General features: G+C 37.7%; 1 protein-coding gene across 1 annotated transcript; it reads left to right on the top strand.

Moving 5' to 3' along the window:
- Positions 1–3,108: 3,108 nt before the first annotated feature.
- SRP9 (signal recognition particle 9) lies at positions 3,109–13,172 on the top strand. Its single transcript, XM_006188127.3, has 3 exons — positions 3,109–3,338; positions 7,340–7,408; positions 11,085–13,172. Exons 1-3 carry the CDS (start codon positions 3,267–3,269, stop codon positions 11,202–11,204), a joined length of 261 nt encoding a protein of 86 aa, XP_006188189.1. The 5' UTR covers positions 3,109–3,266; the 3' UTR covers positions 11,205–13,172.
- The last annotated feature ends 4,246 nt before the right edge of the window (positions 13,173–17,418 follow it).

Raw genomic sequence — 17,418 nt, 5'->3', positions numbered from 1 at the left:
TGTGACTGGAGACATTTGAAAGGAGAAGGGCCCTTACCTTCTTCCTCAGCTTGATTGCTCCCTCTCTTTAGGGGATGGGGCTGGGCTGAGCTTGGGGATGCTGGAACTCAGTGATGGGAACCCTCCCAGTGGAAATCTTGTCACCATTCCTTCTAAGTGGTGATCACCATGAGGCCCTGTTCTTGTTCACAGCTGGGTCTCCCATGCCTGGCACAGCTCCTGGTGCTTCCCGTTTTGCTGAATTGAACTGAATTGCTCTCTTACATTCCTCATTGTGACAGAAGGCATAGTTGGCATTGTCTTAACTTCCCTTGTTTTCACCTTTAGACAAAAACCCCTATATCCTTACCCAACTTCCCTTCCTCCCCCACCACCTCAAAGGCAATGGTAAATCTTCCATCTTCACACATCTGTGCCTTTGGTCCTCTCATTCCTGTTTCCTCTGAGATCTTGCTTTCCTCTTTCTTGTGTATTTTTTAATCTTTCCATCTCTCACAATTCCTTCTCTGAAAGCTATAAACAGGCATGAAATCTTTCCATCTTAAAAAATAACACTTTTTTCCCATTTTATTTATTATTTATTTATTTGTTTGTTTGCTTATATCTTAGTTGATTTACAATGTTAGTTTCAGGTGTACAGCAAAGCAATCCAGTTACACATATACATATATATATTTTTCAGATTCTTTTCCATTATATGTTATTACAAGAAATTGAATATAGTTCCCTGTGCTACACAGTAGGTCCTTGTTTATCTATTTTATATATAAAATAATGTGTATCTGTTAATCCCAAACTCCTAATTAATTTCTCCCTCCCACTTCTCCTTTGGTAACCATAGTTTGTTTTCTATGTCCACAAGTCTATTTCTGGTTTGTATATAAAATCTGCATTTTTTTTAAGATTCCACATGTAAGTGAAGTCATGTGATATTTGTCTTTGTCTGACTTACTTCACTTAATATGATAATCTCTAGATCCATCCATGTTGCTGCAAATGACATTATTTCATTCTTTTTATGGCTGAGTAATATTCCATTGTGTTTATAGACCACTTCTTCTTTATCCAGTCATCTGTTGATGGGCAATTAGGCTGCTTCCATGTCTTGGCTATTGTAAATAGTGCTCCTATGAGCATTGGTGAGCATGTGTCTTTTTGAATTATAGTTTTCTCTGGATATATACCAAGGAGTGGGATTTCTGGATCATATGGTAAGTCTATTTTTAGTTTTTTAAGGAACCTCCATACCGTTTTCCATAGTGGCTGCACCAATTTACATTCCCACCAATTTACCATGTCTATGGGCCACCTTCTTACCTCGTCTTCTGTTCATGGTTGAACTCTTATAAAGAGTATAAAGCAGCTGCCTTCACTTTTGCACCTCTTCAGCCTCTTTCAGTCAGTTCCTCCCGAAACCCCAGTCTGACTGAGGCTTCTCTGGCTGAGGTCACCAGTGACCTCCCAATGACTACAATCAACAGATTGATTTTAGTCCTCTTCGTACTTGCACCCTACCTGTTATCTGACACCACTGACTGCTCCTCAACACCCTCTCGTACCCCATTTGCCAGACACTCCTGGTCTCCTTTTATCTCCCTGAGAACTTCTCCTCTTCCTCCTTTGTGAACCCTACTCCCTCTCTCTAACCCTTTGTACATGTGGCTGTTGTCCAGGGTTTATCCTTAGTCTTCTCTTCTTATGCTCTACTCTCTCTGCAGAAAGGCTCAGCCAAGACTTATCTCCTGATGACTCCCATTTTATGCCACTCCTGAAGTTTCAGGTGGAGATACCCAGCTAAGCTATCAGACATCTCCACCTGGATGTCCCAGATATTTCAAACTCATCAAGTCCAGAACTGAATTCATTGTCTTCCCCAGTCTCCCCAAAACCCATTCTTCTTCCTTTTTCCCTATATCAGTCAATGACCTAGAAGTCATTCTGCTTTTTCCTCTCCTGCATACCCCACATCATTCAGCAAGTAAATCTTGAAACTGCATCCTCTTCATTCCTGAACTAGTGCCTTAACTCAGATCCATGGCTCTTATGCCTTTATTAGTACATGAGCATCGTAAGAGGTCTCCCTGCCTCCGGGCTTGCACCACTTCAGTTCAGTCTCTGTGTGCAGCTAGAGCCGTATAAAATGCAAACGTTCTTAAAGCCCTTCAATGGGCAGGAAAACTAATCTATAGTAGCAGAAAGCAGATAAGTGATTTTCTGGGGTCAGGGGTGCAGTTGGTGGGACTTAATATAAAGAAGCATAAGGGAACTTTTTGGAGATGAAGGGACGTTATGTATCTTGATTGTGGTATCTGGTAGATGGGCATATACCCAATGGGGATATATATCTATTTGTCAAAATGCATCAACCTGCGCATTTAAAATAAAAGTGTTTTATTGTACATAAAATATACTTCAATATACTTAGTTAAAGAAAAATACCATTCTACATCACTCTGTTGCCTAGAGAACAAAGCTCAAATTTCTTATCTCGGATTAAGTGATGGCATGATTTCTTTCCTTTATTTTTCTCTTCCTTCATCCCCCAAACACCCATCTCATTAAATACACTATAGATCTGAATGGGCCTAGACGTCCTGCCCTGCCTAGTCTAGTGGTTGAACATCCATCATGTTTATCAAGATTGAGCTTGCTCCATCACTATAGCATTCTCCCCCCAGCCCCGACCCACACGTGATCACTCTCCCTTTGTGTTCCGCTGACCCGTAATTAATGTCTATCACAAAGTTTTCGGTTGCACTCTGTGTTTATGGCTTCCCTCTCCTTTACTCGGTTGTGAGTGACAGCTGGACCCTGTGTTCTCCAGTGTTGTAACTCCTGCGCTTATCGCTGAGCCGCTCAGTCTTTGTTGAAGAAACCTGGGCTTTAACATTGCAATCCAGCCCAAAGGACAGCGGGACAGCGGGACAGACCGGGTTCTCCAGCACCACCACTAGCGCTCCTCCAGTCCTGCAGGGGGCGCTCCATCTGTCTCCCGGCTCTCGACTTCTCTGAGCCAGCTCCTAGAGCCAGACGCTCGGGGCTCCGCCTCCTCCTTGGCAACATCTCTCCTTCCCATTGGGCGAGAGTGGTCAGTGCCGTCCAATGGAACGAGGCGTTGGTGCGAGGAGGCGCCACCATCTTTGAGCGGCTAGGCTCTTACCTCCGTTGGTGGCCGCAGGAGGTAGGGAGGTAAGTGGGCTGCGCCGCATCGCGCCGCCTCCAGTCCCCGGCCGTGCCTCCCTCTCCCGTCCCTCCGCGGGCTCACGATGCCGCAGTACCAGACCTGGGAGGAGTTCAGTCGCGCGGCCGAGAAACTCTACCTCGCTGACCCTATGAAGGTAAATGCTGGCGAGACCGGTGCCTCTGCCCCAGCCCCGGGTCAGGATATCTTCTCTGCAGTCCGCTTGGCCTCCAGAGCTTCTGTAGCATCTTAGGAGGTGCTGGGAGTGAGCAGAGACTGACCCTGTCAAGTCCGATAGTTCCTCCTGTCTCTTCTCTTATTAACGGCCAGATGAAGCCCTGAAACAAAATCAGGATCATTTCAGGGCCTTTAGGAAGCTTTCCCCCGCCCCCAATTCTTGAACTTCCCTTATGACTCTCGTTGGTTTACGTGTCTCTAAGGGCAGGGCTCCTCCCCCTGCAGCTGCAGCTTCTTGTCCTGAATTGTCTTGGTGACCTTTTCCCGTACTACCTCATGTAAGATAAAACGGTGATGTTTTTCTGCCACCGCAAACGTTCTTGAAAGACCCCAATTTGGAGGCATCTGCCCCCTTTAGAATAGTGGTTCGTAATCTTTTGGAGGTCAGTGTCCTTTTGAGAGCATGAGAATGCTTGCATCCTTTCCTCAGAAAAATGCACTTATGCGTAAACATCTGTAAACACTTTTAGGGGGCTCGTGGATCACTGTAATTTATTTGTGGCCCCTACAAAAATTAAAGTAAGTGGATGCCAGAGGTTAGCTTATTATTAAAAAGCAAAGAAGTCCAAGTGATCAGAATTTAGCATTCAGGTCTTGATTTTTCTTCTTCTCGAGCTTTCGTTTTATTGTCATTTAAATATTATTTGGAGCAGCTCCTTGTTAATTAAAAATCCCACTAGTCTTTTAGACCTAGGTAAGTAGTAAGAAGCCATAAAACATTCTTAGTTCCATTTTTTGCAATAAAATGGTGTAATAAATAATGAAATGAGTTAGATATTTTTGAAATTGAGCACTTTGTTTATGACACAAATTCTGACTCCACCATTTGGTTGATTTCCTTTGTTCATAGAGCCATTTGTTTCTTCCTTCAAGAAATGCACTATGAGGACAATACAGAGTTTTTGTCCAGAAGTACCCACAGTATAAACTAAAAGTATTTGAGAAGACAGTAAAGAATATACAAATTCACACCAAAAGAAATCATATTTTAAGAATTTGGTCATAGTGGTAGGGAAAATAAAAATAAAATGGTAATTACAGAGTATTGCTGTGAACAAAGCAGGTCTAGAATTGGCGAAGAGGGAGACCATTTCAGCTCTTTACCCAGTCAGAAAATTCCAGTGACCTAAAACCTTGTGCCTCATGATAGCTTTCCATTGGTTTTTAACTGATTTTTTGATAGGAAGATGAGGAGATAAGTGAGGAGAAGGAGCTTGGTTGAGTTTTATCCAGTACCTTCTATGTAACAGGCATTCTGTATATATTTATTTGTATAATTTATGTGAACAATTAAGATAGTCCCTTGAGGTAGATGAATAAACAATCTTAGGTCTATTAAACAATTTGCCTAGTCTCTAAGAGATTAAGCTAAAATTTGAGCCCGTGTCTCTAAACCCCATATCCATGCTGTTTCTGTCAGTCTCTTCTGCTGGGACTAAAGAAAAAAAAATTTTTGTCAGAACTCTTTGGACTCTGTTTTACAGAATTCTCTGTCTTCTTTCCCTGTTGATTTTATCCATCACCTTTTACCATTCTCTTGCATCTGCTCTAATTAAAGATGATATTATTGCTGGACCACTTAATAACCTCTTAGTCTTTCTGCCTGTTTTTGAATCCCATCTTCACTCTCATACCACAGCTTCTGAATTCTCTTAGTTTCCTGCTTTAAAACTAGTTCTTCATTGATTGCTGGTGGAAGTCTAGACTCCCGGTCCCCAGTCTTACCCCCTCTCCAGACTTGCTGGCTTTTTCTCCCACCACTTGCACCATCCTCAGCTCTAGTCTCAGGAAGCTACAGAATGCATCATATCTTCACTCAGACTGCTGCTTCAGCCCTTTTCCCACCTTCTTCCCTAAAAGAAAAAAAGCATTTCTGAAGCCATCTCCATAAAGCCTTTTTACACTTTCCCTTCCCCTAATCTAAATTATTTGTTTTCTTTTTTAGCATTTTACCTGTATATGTCTTTATAGGACTTAATTCATGTTGTGTTATATTTTGATTATTTTGGTTGGTTGAATTCAAATTTCCTAAGAAAGCAAGAACCTTGATTTCTTTTTCTTTCTTAGTGGTATCTGACATGGTAACTTAGGTGGCCCCGAACTTAGAAAAATGGACCCTCTTAAAGTATCATAGACCTTTTAACTTTCATTTCTCCTAGTGAAGCCAGTGAGTATTCTTTTAAGTGAGAGTTAAAACTGTACATAGTTGTCATGCTTAGTACATTTTTAAGTTTCAGTTTCTTTTTGTTTCTGGAGGGCTGAACTTTTTAAAATAGTGTAACAGAATTTAATAGCTCAATAAATAGAATCAGTTAGGTAGTCTAAAGATAAATCTAGATACTGAGTTCCCTTTCAACCCTCACCAAGACAAATCTCAGGGTAGTATGACCTTTTTTCTTTCTTTCTTTGTTTCTTTTTTTTTCAGTCCCTGGAGAGCAGAGGGCATAATGGGAAAAGCTGTAGGAAAAGCTCTAGTCACCCTTTTTATTTAGTTTCCAGAATTGTCTTGAGGCTTCTGTGCTACATTGTACCCATTTTAAAATTATATTCCTGTTTTAGCTTGTAGATATTTAGCACTTTTTAAAACTGCTAAACAAGTTATTAATTTTGGTTAGTAAGAAGCTTGACTGCTGCAATACACTATTTTGAATCCATCATTTAAAGAAATTAAAATAATGTTCGTGAAAGTTGTAAACTATTGCGAGATGTCTTCTTTTATTGGAATATGCTAATATCTAAGTCATTTCCTTGGCTTCCTTACTTTAAAATAGTGAACAACAGCAAGCACCATGTAGCATGGTACTCAGTGTAGGAGTTATTCTAGATCTGAAAAGTTGTTGATGGAGACTTCTTTTCAGGGCAGAATTCTGCTTTTGTGTAGTAATGCATCATGTTGTGCCATCAAGATAAAGATGTGATTTTGCTGAATAATTTAGTCCAAGTTCACCCCCTCAGAGCCATGGGAAAGTGGAAAGTATGAGCTGCAGCTGCGGCGCTCTCTCCTGGAGAATGGGTTTGAATTTAACCAGCCACTTCTACTATTTTTTTTCCCTTTTCCGCTTTCTTTCCCTATCATTCCTCTGTGGCTAGGTGTGTTGGTATTGTAGGGGAGAAAACCTTCTCATTTACTCTCATAGATTTAATAACTGGGGCTCTGCAAATTAAACTGACAAAAGACAGGTTAACAAGCGAAAAAAATTACATATATAGCATGGAAGTTCACAAAGAAATGTGACTTAAGGAATTTGGGCCTATATACCATCTTAACAAAGGTTGGTAAATTGTGGGAAGGAGGCTGGACAACGGAAAAGGGGTTTGGAGCTTTTGGGAGGGGGTAAGTTGTGAGAAGATGACTAGGAAATGTATGGGAAATTAGAGGTGTTTTGTCAGGTTTGTTGGGAAACAAACCTTGTTTTCTTCCCAGGGAGAGGGAACGCCTTTACAATTGAAAATTTATGTCACCTTTACAAAGGTTAATCTATGTATTGCTTTTAGCCAGAAAGGACAGAGAGCTAATTGTCTTCAGCTCAGAATAATCCTATGCCAAAGTGGCATACTTTGAGGTGGCACAACCTTCAGTACATGTTCTTACTGGCAAGAAATGCCAAACCATCTTAAGAGTCTCACAGACATTCCCTGAATGTGGTTGTGCCCTGAGAATTTTAAATACCTCTTTTTTAAAGTGGCTGAAAATAACCTATCTGACCTTTTTTTAAGTCTTAAAAAAAAAACAATAAATTGTAGCAAAAGGAATGAACAAAATGCTGTTTTCCCTCATTTCAATAATGATAAGTTCACAGTAAAGATGCCTTTAGATGTGTTAGCTATTAATTCTAAAAGGATCCACCCACCTGAAGACTAAATTATTTGTGAGAAATGTCTTCTGACTTCACTGTTTCTAAATATGTATTTTTATTTCAGGCACGTGTGGTTCTCAAATATAGGCATTCTGATGGGAGTTTGTGTATTAAAGTAACAGATGATTTAGTTGTAAGTATACATTTTTATTTGTTGCATACTTTCAGATTTGAGTTAATCATTTGTTTTAAATTATTTAAATAGAATGTTTGCAGATCACCCGTTAGGATGCTTGTTTTGCGTTTCATTCCCAAATCAAGACCCTTGTTCTAGAAGCTACTTTTACAGTCTTTTGGGAAAATCTTTCAACTTGCTAATGCAGTATGTCAAGTGTAGTTTAATAATTGCTCTCTTCAGACTCTAAGCAAGAATAGAGACCACAAGTGGATCTAAGAGGGTAAAGGTTTCCTTATGGTGCATGAGAAGTAAACGATGGCATTTGCACACAAGTTACAGGCTCTGTGATTATATTTCTCTCCTTCCCTGTCTGCTCGCTCTCATCACTTTCTCACACCCCTTTCGTTCCTTACCCCTCTGCCGTCTGATTTCCACATGAAGTGTTCCACCCAAAGTGCTCTTGGTAAGAGCAGCAGTCCTTTCCTTTTCAAGCCCAGTAGTCTCATCAGTTCATATCTTACTTGACCTCCTGGCTGCTTTTGATACAGAAAACCACTTCTTGTGGAAATTATTATTTTGGCATCTGTGGTTCCACTTTATCTTATTTTTTCTCTATTTCTGTTTCATTCTTCTTTGCTAATTATTTCACTGATGTGCCACTGTAAATACTGTTTTTTTCAGGATTCTGTCCTACTCTTTTCACACCATTCTGGACCAATCCATTAAGTCCAGTACTACCGGTATCTGTGTCTGTTTCCAATTTTGTGTTTAGCTCATATTTTTCTTCTGGCTTCCTCACTAGCTCTAAGTTGAGTATCCTTCCCTCACTGCTTAAAATTAACCTGTCTAGAATGGAACTCGTCACCTCTTATCAGGCTGGCTTCTCACTTTAGTTGCACTGTCATTTACCTGCTCAGAAAAGTGGGAATCATTTCTGGTCCCTTCCTGTCCCTCATTCTCATGTCTACTATTTCTTCATTTGAAAAACTTGTATTTTGATCCTCAGATAAGTTCCATACACTTTGCTGGGCATATGTAAATTATTGATTCAAGCTCTCATTTCACAATCTCATTTCCTCTCTTGAACTTTCCATCTTCACTGTTAATCTGTTAACTTTAAGGGCTCATCCTCACTTGCCTGGACTAGTAGAATAGTCTCAAACTGTGTCCCTGCTTCCATTTCATCCTTCAGTCATCCTGTACTGCTGCCCTGCCAGAGTGATTTCTAGAAATGCAAATCTGATTGTTACTTCCCTGCTTAGAAATCTTTAGTGGCTTCTCATCACTTATAATGTAAACTCCACCCTCGCACCCCCTCTAATCTCTGTCTTTTCTATATTGCTTAAGAGCTCCTTTAAGGTGCTATGCTGTCTCAGGCCTCTGAGCTTTAGAACATTCTGTTTCCATCTTGACAATGTTGAGTCCCACTCCTGCTCCAATGTAGCAAGACTGCTGCTTATTCAAAACTTAGCTCGAAAGGATTGCTTTATCTCTTGCTTTTGTACCTGGTTTTTATTGTGCTGTGTCATAATTGCTTTATCACGTTTGACTTTTAATAGATTGTGAGCTTCGAACAGTAAAGATACATCAGTAATATTCTCACCTGTATTTGCAGTGACTAGCATGGTGTCTTGACCCGGAGGATATTTTTTTATAGATTAATCCTTTAAACATTTTTTTATAGATTAATCCTTTAAAAAAAATTCACAGTGACTTTAAAAATAACTTTTTGTCTTTAGTCTTACATTTTACTGTATTTGTGTTCAAGTTTCCATTGTACGGTTGTGTGAAGTCAGATGTTTTAATGGTTACAATGTCTTCCAAGAACCCATTGAGTTTGGTGAAGTAACTGAAAGTGGGGAAAGATTGACTTGAGCTGTAGTGTGCTAAACGTAGATTCACGAGATGTGAATCCTGGCTTAGCTGTCTGCCAGCATTTCAGCCTTGGAAAAGAGTTCAGGCCAAAAATTTGGCCTTCTGGGCTTCAGTTTTCTCATCTGTAAAGTGCCATAGTGATAGTCTGCTTACCTAATTGGGTTGTCGTAGAAAGTAAACAAAGTGTGAAGTCCCTAGCACTGGTGCCTGCCACTGAGTAGATTCAGTAAATGTGTATTTCAATCTTAAGGATTCACATTGAGAACATTTTTAATTATGATTGTAACGGAGTATATGAATATATTTGTTGAAGAGAAACTGGTATGCCCTGTTTTAAAAAAGGAGAAATGCCGAATTGAGTTCAGTACAAAAGGCTTTATCTCCAGAGGATGACTTTTTGCCTCTACTAATGATTAAACATAAACATAGTTAAGGATCCATGGTAAGCAGTGTTGGAAAGAACTTTATTTAACATTGATGATTCGTGTGACAAGATCTAAATATGAGAAATACTTTTTATTCCTTTTCTTAAAACTGCTGAGAATTAGTCCATGTCTGGAAGCGACCAAATAAACAATCAAACCCAGCCCCCTAAATAGTAAATATATGAATCAACTCCAGTGTAAAAATCTATTTTCTCATGATTCTTAAAAAAGAGTTTGTATGCTTCCCTCAGTAACTCATTTTAATAGCTAATAATTCCTTCAGAAGACTCATCTTAGACTTTATTTTTTTCATCATGGAGCTTTTACTTTTTTTTAATCCCATTGATGTTATTATTATTTTTTAATCCCATGACTGATGTATATATAATATTGTCTTCAGTGGACCTAAAATCTTTCTCTGTCAAACTGTTGTGAGAAGTATATGTTCTCCTACAGTACATATACTAAAATTGAAATGGTGGAGATTATTATGGGTGCTTTACAAGATTGTTACACAAATTTGTGCAATGTATGGATAAAGTTTTTTTTTTTAAGTAAGTGATTTAAAGGCTGAATGAATTCAGAGCAGTTGGGCATGATGAGATTGAATTCCAGATTACTTAAGTTGATAAATATTACTGCAGGATCATTAAGTTCCCATTGTTTAAAACTCATGAGAAGCTTTAAGATAGGCTAAAGAAAAATGAACCTGTGTTACAAAATGAGAAAAAGACTGCCAGCTTAAATTTGAAAATTTTGAAGATTTTAGAACAAATGGTTTCATGGCCAGTTTGATAAGCAGATTTTAGGTATCTATTAATGAAGAACTGAATTTATAGTAAGGAAGAATTTGGTTTGGTTTAAAAATTATAAATACCTTCAGAAAATCAAGGTTGAACCAATTTGTCAGGTTTGATTTAGGTAGTGACCAGCTATAAGCAAGGGATTCTAGATTTTAAAAAATTATCATTAATCCTTCACAAATAGAGAAAGAGATTGTAAGATTTGTATGCTTTTCCCACTATAACTCAATCATTTATGACCAGGTCCCAGGGAGGAAATACCTAATTCTAATCTTGAATTCTTCTCATCATACCATAGCAGGATTTAAACATTACTCAACTGGCCATTTTTGAGAAGTTTCTGATAGAGTTCATTTCATTTTTTACCCACAGCAGGGCCATTTAAAATACTATAAAAATGCTAAACCTAAGGAATGTAATTGCTGGGGACTTGGAAACTTGAATGTAAGCTCCTTTATATGACTTCCAGAGGAAATAGAGCAAAACAATGGTTGGGAAAGATTCTCAAATTTTTACTGTCATATATTTGCTACATTGTTGATAATCTAGTTTTACATTGTTATTGTGTACTTCTAAATTTTCTGACAGTGTTTGGTGTATAGAACAGACCAAGCTCAAGATGTAAAGAAGATCGAAAAATTCCACAGTCAACTAATGCGACTTATGGTGGCCAAGGAATCCCGCAGTGTTGCCATGGAAACGGACTGAATGGTTTGAAGTGAAGACTGTTTGTCATGTTCTTAGGAAGTAAATATCTTTTGAATTTGAGAAAGTGTTGGGACAGAAAATACTTTATGTAACTAAGTGGGCTGTTCAGAAGCCAACAGATCTTTTTTTTGTACTTTGCTTTTTAATGTTTACTTTAGAGAGCTAGGAATGTAAATGCTTTCTGTTAGAAAGCCTTTATTTATTTTTGAAAATTGAACAAGAAATGCATCTATCTTGGAAATTTTTTGCAGATTATTTGGTGTTGGGCAAAATAAGTAATTATCCTCTGGTAAGTTTGGATCAGCAATTTGAAAATGAGATATTAAGAAAAGCTAATTCTTCCTTAAATTTAGTTAATGTGTCTTTAAAAGAAAATTAAATGTAACCATTTTGCTGGATTGATGTATTTCTTTTGGAGCATAGATTTTGTGCTGTTGATGACCAGCAGATATAAAATATGATAACTGGAATTAACTGCACAGCAGTATACCTGGTGATACATACAAGCGTAGTTTCAACTATATCTAAAAGTAAGTATGAAAACAAGTATGCTTTACCTTAAACTTTACAAATTTAAACTGTATTTTTAAATACAAGAGATTCATAGTATCAACTTGTTGAGCAAAGACTTACTTTGAATCTAGTTTTCAGTGCTCAGAAATATCTGCAGTTATTTTAAATGCATGAAGAGAATGATCACTAATGGACTGAAACCACCGTATTACAGAAATATTTGCCAATTATTTGCCACCTATATTTCCTCAGAAGGGCTACGGACTATCTGAACTGTTAAATCTTTGAATACCTCTGACACCCCTGCCCAGTTCTCTCTTTACTTAACCAAGGTGTTAAGCATGACTGTCACAACTGTTATGTTTTCCATTAAATCAGAAGTATATTACTTGATACTTATCTTATATTTGTAACCTGAATTTTACCACCTAAATGTTCACATTTGATTCCTATATTAGAATATTTTTTGTTAGGAATTCGTTGTGTTGACCAGCGTTTTAATGGGGAAAGTTCCATTAGCCATATAAATTTTGGTGTTTCAGAGAGGTCAGCAAATAAACTATCACATGAGTATATATTGTTTCTCTTGAAGTTTTTAACTTTTCAAAAATTACTCATTTCTTGACTGGAATATACTAGATTCATTTAGACTAAAGTGAGCCTAGTGATGCTATACATAAGTTTTATTTGTTTTGTTTCTTCATACTTGAGTTACACAACTTTCTCTGAGCTGTATGTTGATGGCAAGGTTGCTTTCTTGATTAAGAAAAGTAGTGTAGGGTTTCAAACATCTAGGGGATTTGGGGCTTTCAGTGCTTTCGTTTCATTATAGGATCGCTGGAGGGTTTTTTGGCCTTTTTCTTATTTACATCTTCCTCTTTTTAACACTACTTTATTTAGATAGCTTGGAAGGGGGGGAGCTTACATTTGAGTTGTTTGAGTCCTTGTAGCTTATAATGGTGTTTAAGAGCAGAGGTTCTAAGGCAGACTGCCTGGTTTGTAATATTAGCTCCACTACTTCCTAATTCTGTGGTCTTTGAGAGGGTACTTCTCTAAGCCTCCACTTTTCTGGAAATTGGGCTGACAATAGTACTTACAGGGTTTTGTGAGGATTAAATGGCGTAATCCACTTTAAGCCCTTAGCACAGTAGCTAGAACATAGTAAAGCTCAATAAATAGTAGTTATTATTATTGCTATTAATTGTTACTATTTTTCAGAGGGACAGATATAAGTAGCCAACTCTTAAGATTTCTCGTAATTTTAATAGAATGATTATACATAAGTAACATCTGCCTTTTCTGCCGAGCTATATCTATTATCAAATGCCATTTTTGGCCGATGGGAAGCAAAGCAAGATTGCCCCCATGGAGAGTGTTCTTATGTGGGGGAAACTGAAATCCTTAAATCTAAAACATGTTTATTTGTATCTGCACAAAATAAAATTATAAAGAGAACTAATTGGTGATGAAAGTATTGAATCTCTTAAAGACCATATAAATAATAAAACACCAAATCATAATGTATTCTGAAAATCGCAATGCTGTATACTCTGGTTTTTTCTTTTATCAGAAGTGTTTCTGGATACTATAATCACACTTTCACGGATTAATTTTTAGTGAACTGTTCTGTGATGTATTTGATCAAAGGCTGCTGACTCTAAGGTAATCCAAATGAAGTCTCCATATTAAGTAAGATTCTAGGTACAGTTAACAGTTCAAATATTTTCATTTTCTTCTCCTATAAAGACCACTCTCCTTGGAGCACAAAGTCAATTGAACAATTGTTGGCTACATATGTTCACTGTTGTAAAGGTTTGGCTTCTCCTAGCCTGCCAACTTTTTATCCTAAAATACAAAATCTCTTGGTCACAGCTCTACGTAACTGATTAGAGGCAGTGTTGGCAGTGTTTTATAGTTGCTGTCTTCTGTTACCCTTCAAAAAATCTGACACTCACAACTATATGATGGTAATAGTTTTGAAAGTACAGCTGACCCTCGAACAACATGGGTTTCAACTATACAGTCCCAATTATATGCCAGTTTTTTTTCCCCAGTAAATACATAATACAGTACTATGTGATCCACGGTTGGTTGGAACACAGTCATGGAGGGCTGGCTGTAAAGTTAAATGTGGATTTTCTGCCGCACAGAGGGCCAGCATTCCTAACCCTGCATTGTACAAGGGCCAACTGTATTCTGAAACTAACTCAAAATGAGTGAAATGTCAAATTAATTGCCCAAGAACAGTAAGAGAGCCTGTCTTTCTGCCTACTAAAAATGAAACAAAACCAAATCTCTAAGTAATAATTATTGCACATCTATTGTTCCTCTTTTAGTAAAAAATACATTGTGCTAATGGCAATATAGTATTCAGTGTTCTTTCTCTTTAAGACAGAAAGTGTTTCTCTAGTACTGCAGTTAAGATTTATGATAGCATGACAAGAAAGTCAAAATATTTCATTCTTCTTTCTTATGTTAAAAGTACTTACTGGGCTGGTTCTAGATAAGGTGAAGTAAGCACACTCCACCATGGCTCTTCTACTGACTATAGCTGTGAATGCATGGAGCCGCTGTTTGAGGACTTGAAAAGAAAATAGCAGGTGGATTGGGCAAGAAGGCTAGAATCTGAAGTACCAGTGAACCAGTGATGAATGAGGTTATCATTTTTACCCTCTCTGGTATCTACCAGCCTGAATTCAACACATTGGCAACCTGGAAGTAAGTACTGGGGTACAGACCAAGAGTGTCAGAAGCCTTTAAGTTTGACCCAAGGAGTAGAAGGGAAACTTGTAATATTCAGAGAGAGTGTAGAAATCCTTTTTTTTTTTTTTCCTTCTCTTTTCTGTATTCTCTTATAGGCCACCCGCAAGCAATCCCATGGTGGTAACAGTGTCGACTACTGGCAGTAGGAGCCTGCAAGAGCCAAAACTCAGAGAGGTAGCCCTTCCTTTCCATTACAACTGTGTTTCCAAGAGAGTGGAACCAACCCCCATTTTTTTCTCCTTGTGCTCTGTCTGCTTTTCCTTGGATGCAGACAGTGGCAAAGTACACAGGGTAAGAGAATCAATAGAAGAAACCAGAAAGTACCAGGGAAATCACAGGAAGGAACTCAAAGTAAGTGTCCCCAGAAAGCTGTTCATGTATTTTGGAGTCCACCCCCAGTCTGTACATGTGTATGTGTCTGATTCTTTTCAGTATATTAAAGACTTAGAAACTGAACTAATAGATAGACCACCACCCAAATCCCACACTTGCATTTGGGAGGTATTCACATGGGGTAGGTCTAAAAAGCACTGCATAAATTTTGAAAGCTGAACTGACTTCTTCTGCCTTCTCCAGGCTGTGATTCCTGTCAGTTCAGCTTGCAAAACCTTGCCTGATGTTGAACACCTAGAACTAAAATGCTGTGTCACTTATACCTCAGGTAAAGGAAACAAAAGCAAAAAGCCTTTGTCTGCAGCCTAACTGGGTTGACTGCCTGCTAAAACAAACAAAAACTCAATGTTCTGCATGGGATTTAAACAAGGCCCAGAGTTAACAAATATGTCAAGGGTACAATCTAAAATTTCCTGGCGTACCAGGAGATGGAAGAATTCTCAGCTCAATAGATAAATAGACAGTCAATAGAGTCCCCAACCCTGAAACGTCAGATGTTGGAATTAATCTAACAAAGACCTTAAAGCAGCTGTTACCAAAGTGCTCCAGCAGATAATCATGAACACTCTTGAAATTAATGGGAAAAAAACCCCCAAAATCTCAGCAAAGTAATAGAAGATACTAAAAAAAGAATGAAATGGAAATTTTAGAGTTGAAAAACATAACCAAAATTAAAAACTCACTGAATAGTCTTTAGCATAATGAAGGAAAGAATGAACTTGAAGATAAACTAAGAGAATTTATCTAATCTGAAAAACAGAAAAGGATTGGAAAATAACAAAGCAAGATCATGAGCAGAGCTTTACAATAATAAAAAGTGTAACATTTGTGCTATTAAAAATCCCAGAAGGATAGGAGTGCTGTGGTGCTGAAGAAAAAAAATTTGAAGAAATATTTGCTAGAAACTTCCCAAATTTGGTGAAAAACTTAAACCTAGATTCAAGAATGTCAAAGAAATCCACACCCACACAATCATGATGAAACTGAACAATGATCTTAAAAGCAGCCAGTGAAAAACATTACCTATAGGAAAACAATGATTTGAATGATGATTTCTCATCAGAAATCATGGAGGCCAAAAGGAAGTGGCACATTTCTGAAATGCTGAAAGGAAAGAACTGTAAACCCAGAATTCTATGTCAAGTGAAAATATCCTTCAGGCATGAAAGTGAGATAAATCATTCTGGGATGAAGGAAAAGGAGGAGAATCCACTGCCAGCAAACTTGGTCTAAAAAGAATCACTAAAGGAAGTTCTTCAGTTAGAAAGGAGATGACGCCATAAGGAAAATTAAAACATTCAGGAATGAAGGAAGAGAAATAGAAATGGTAATTATCTGGGTTCAAAGAATAAACCATTCTCTTGAGTTCTTAATATATGTTTGATAATAGAATTATAACATTTATGGTGTTCTCATTATGTGTAGATGTAATAACAAGACGTAAGTAACATAAAGGAGGAAGATAAAGAGACCTCTATGATAGTAAAGTTTCTGTCTCACAGTGATAAAATATTCTTAGTAGACTGAAAAGGTAAGTATATATATCCTCATTCCTCCAGCAACCAGTGAAAGAACTGCAAAGAAATATAGTAAAATAAATGAAATGCTAAAAAAATTTTAAATAACTTTTTTTAAAAGGTAAGAAAGGGGAATGAGCAAAAAATGAGCAAAAAACAAACACAAACCAAATAATAAAATAGTAAGCCTAAATGCAAGCATATTAACACTTACGTTAAATGCAAATAATCTAAGCACACAGATTGTCAGAATCAAAACCAAAAGAAACAGAACCAGCTATATCCTCTCTACAAGAAACATTTCAAGTGATGTTTTGATACAAGTAGACAATAAAAGGATGGAAGAAATATGCCATGCAAACACTAATCACAAGAAAGCTATGACTATGTTAATGTTAGGCAAAGACTTTGTAGCAAAGAATATTTCCAAGGATAAAAAGAGGTAGAAATATATTGATTAAAAGGGTCAATTCACCAAAACATAATAATCCTAAATGTGATTACACATAAATAGCTTCAAAATGCATGAAGCAAAATCTGACAACTGAAAGAGATAAAAATCTGCAATTAGATTTGAAGGCTACAATGCAACTCTGACACTAAACATCCAGAGTTAGCACAGACCACTAGTTAAAGTCTTCTGTGAGACTCCCTCACTTCAGACACAAGGTGCAAGCTCTGGGGTTCACACTTCTGACCAACTGGCCACAAATTCAGGGGTTCCTGCTACCCTGTCAGTTTCCATAATTTGTTGGAATGACTCACAGAACTCAGAAAAGTGTTAACAGTTTTATTATAAAAGATAAATCAAGACCAAATGAAGAGACATTAGATAAGGTCTAGGTGGGTACAAAATGCAAAGCCTCCGTGTCATTAGGACTAATTGCCCTCTCAGCATATTCAGGTATGATTACTAATCAGATTAGGGAAGCTCACCCGAGCTTTGGCTGTCCATTATGTTATGTAATGTAGGAATGATTGGCTCATTGGCCGCATGCTAGAACTCAATCTCTAGCTCCACTTCATCT

Source organism: Camelus ferus, chromosome 23, assembly GCF_009834535.1.
Source record: "Camelus ferus isolate YT-003-E chromosome 23, BCGSAC_Cfer_1.0, whole genome shotgun sequence".
In the NCBI taxonomy this organism is placed as follows: Eukaryota; Metazoa; Chordata; class Mammalia; order Artiodactyla; family Camelidae; genus Camelus; species Camelus ferus.
Note: the sequence above shows the minus strand (reverse complement) of the source record. Positions and strands in the feature narration are given on the sequence as shown.

Excerpts from the sequence above, each read along its gene's own strand:
- SRP9 (XM_006188127.3), top strand. The coding sequence starts at position 3,267 with ATGCCGCAGTACCAGACCTGGGAGGAGTTCAGTCGCGCGGCCGAGAAA. Across the intron at positions 3,339-7,339 it reads ACCTCGCTGACCCTATGAAG|GCACGTGTGGTTCTCAAATA; the intron begins GTAAATGCTGGC and ends TTTTTATTTCAG. Across the intron at positions 7,409-11,084 it reads AAGTAACAGATGATTTAGTT|TGTTTGGTGTATAGAACAGA; the intron begins GTAAGTATACAT and ends ATTTTCTGACAG.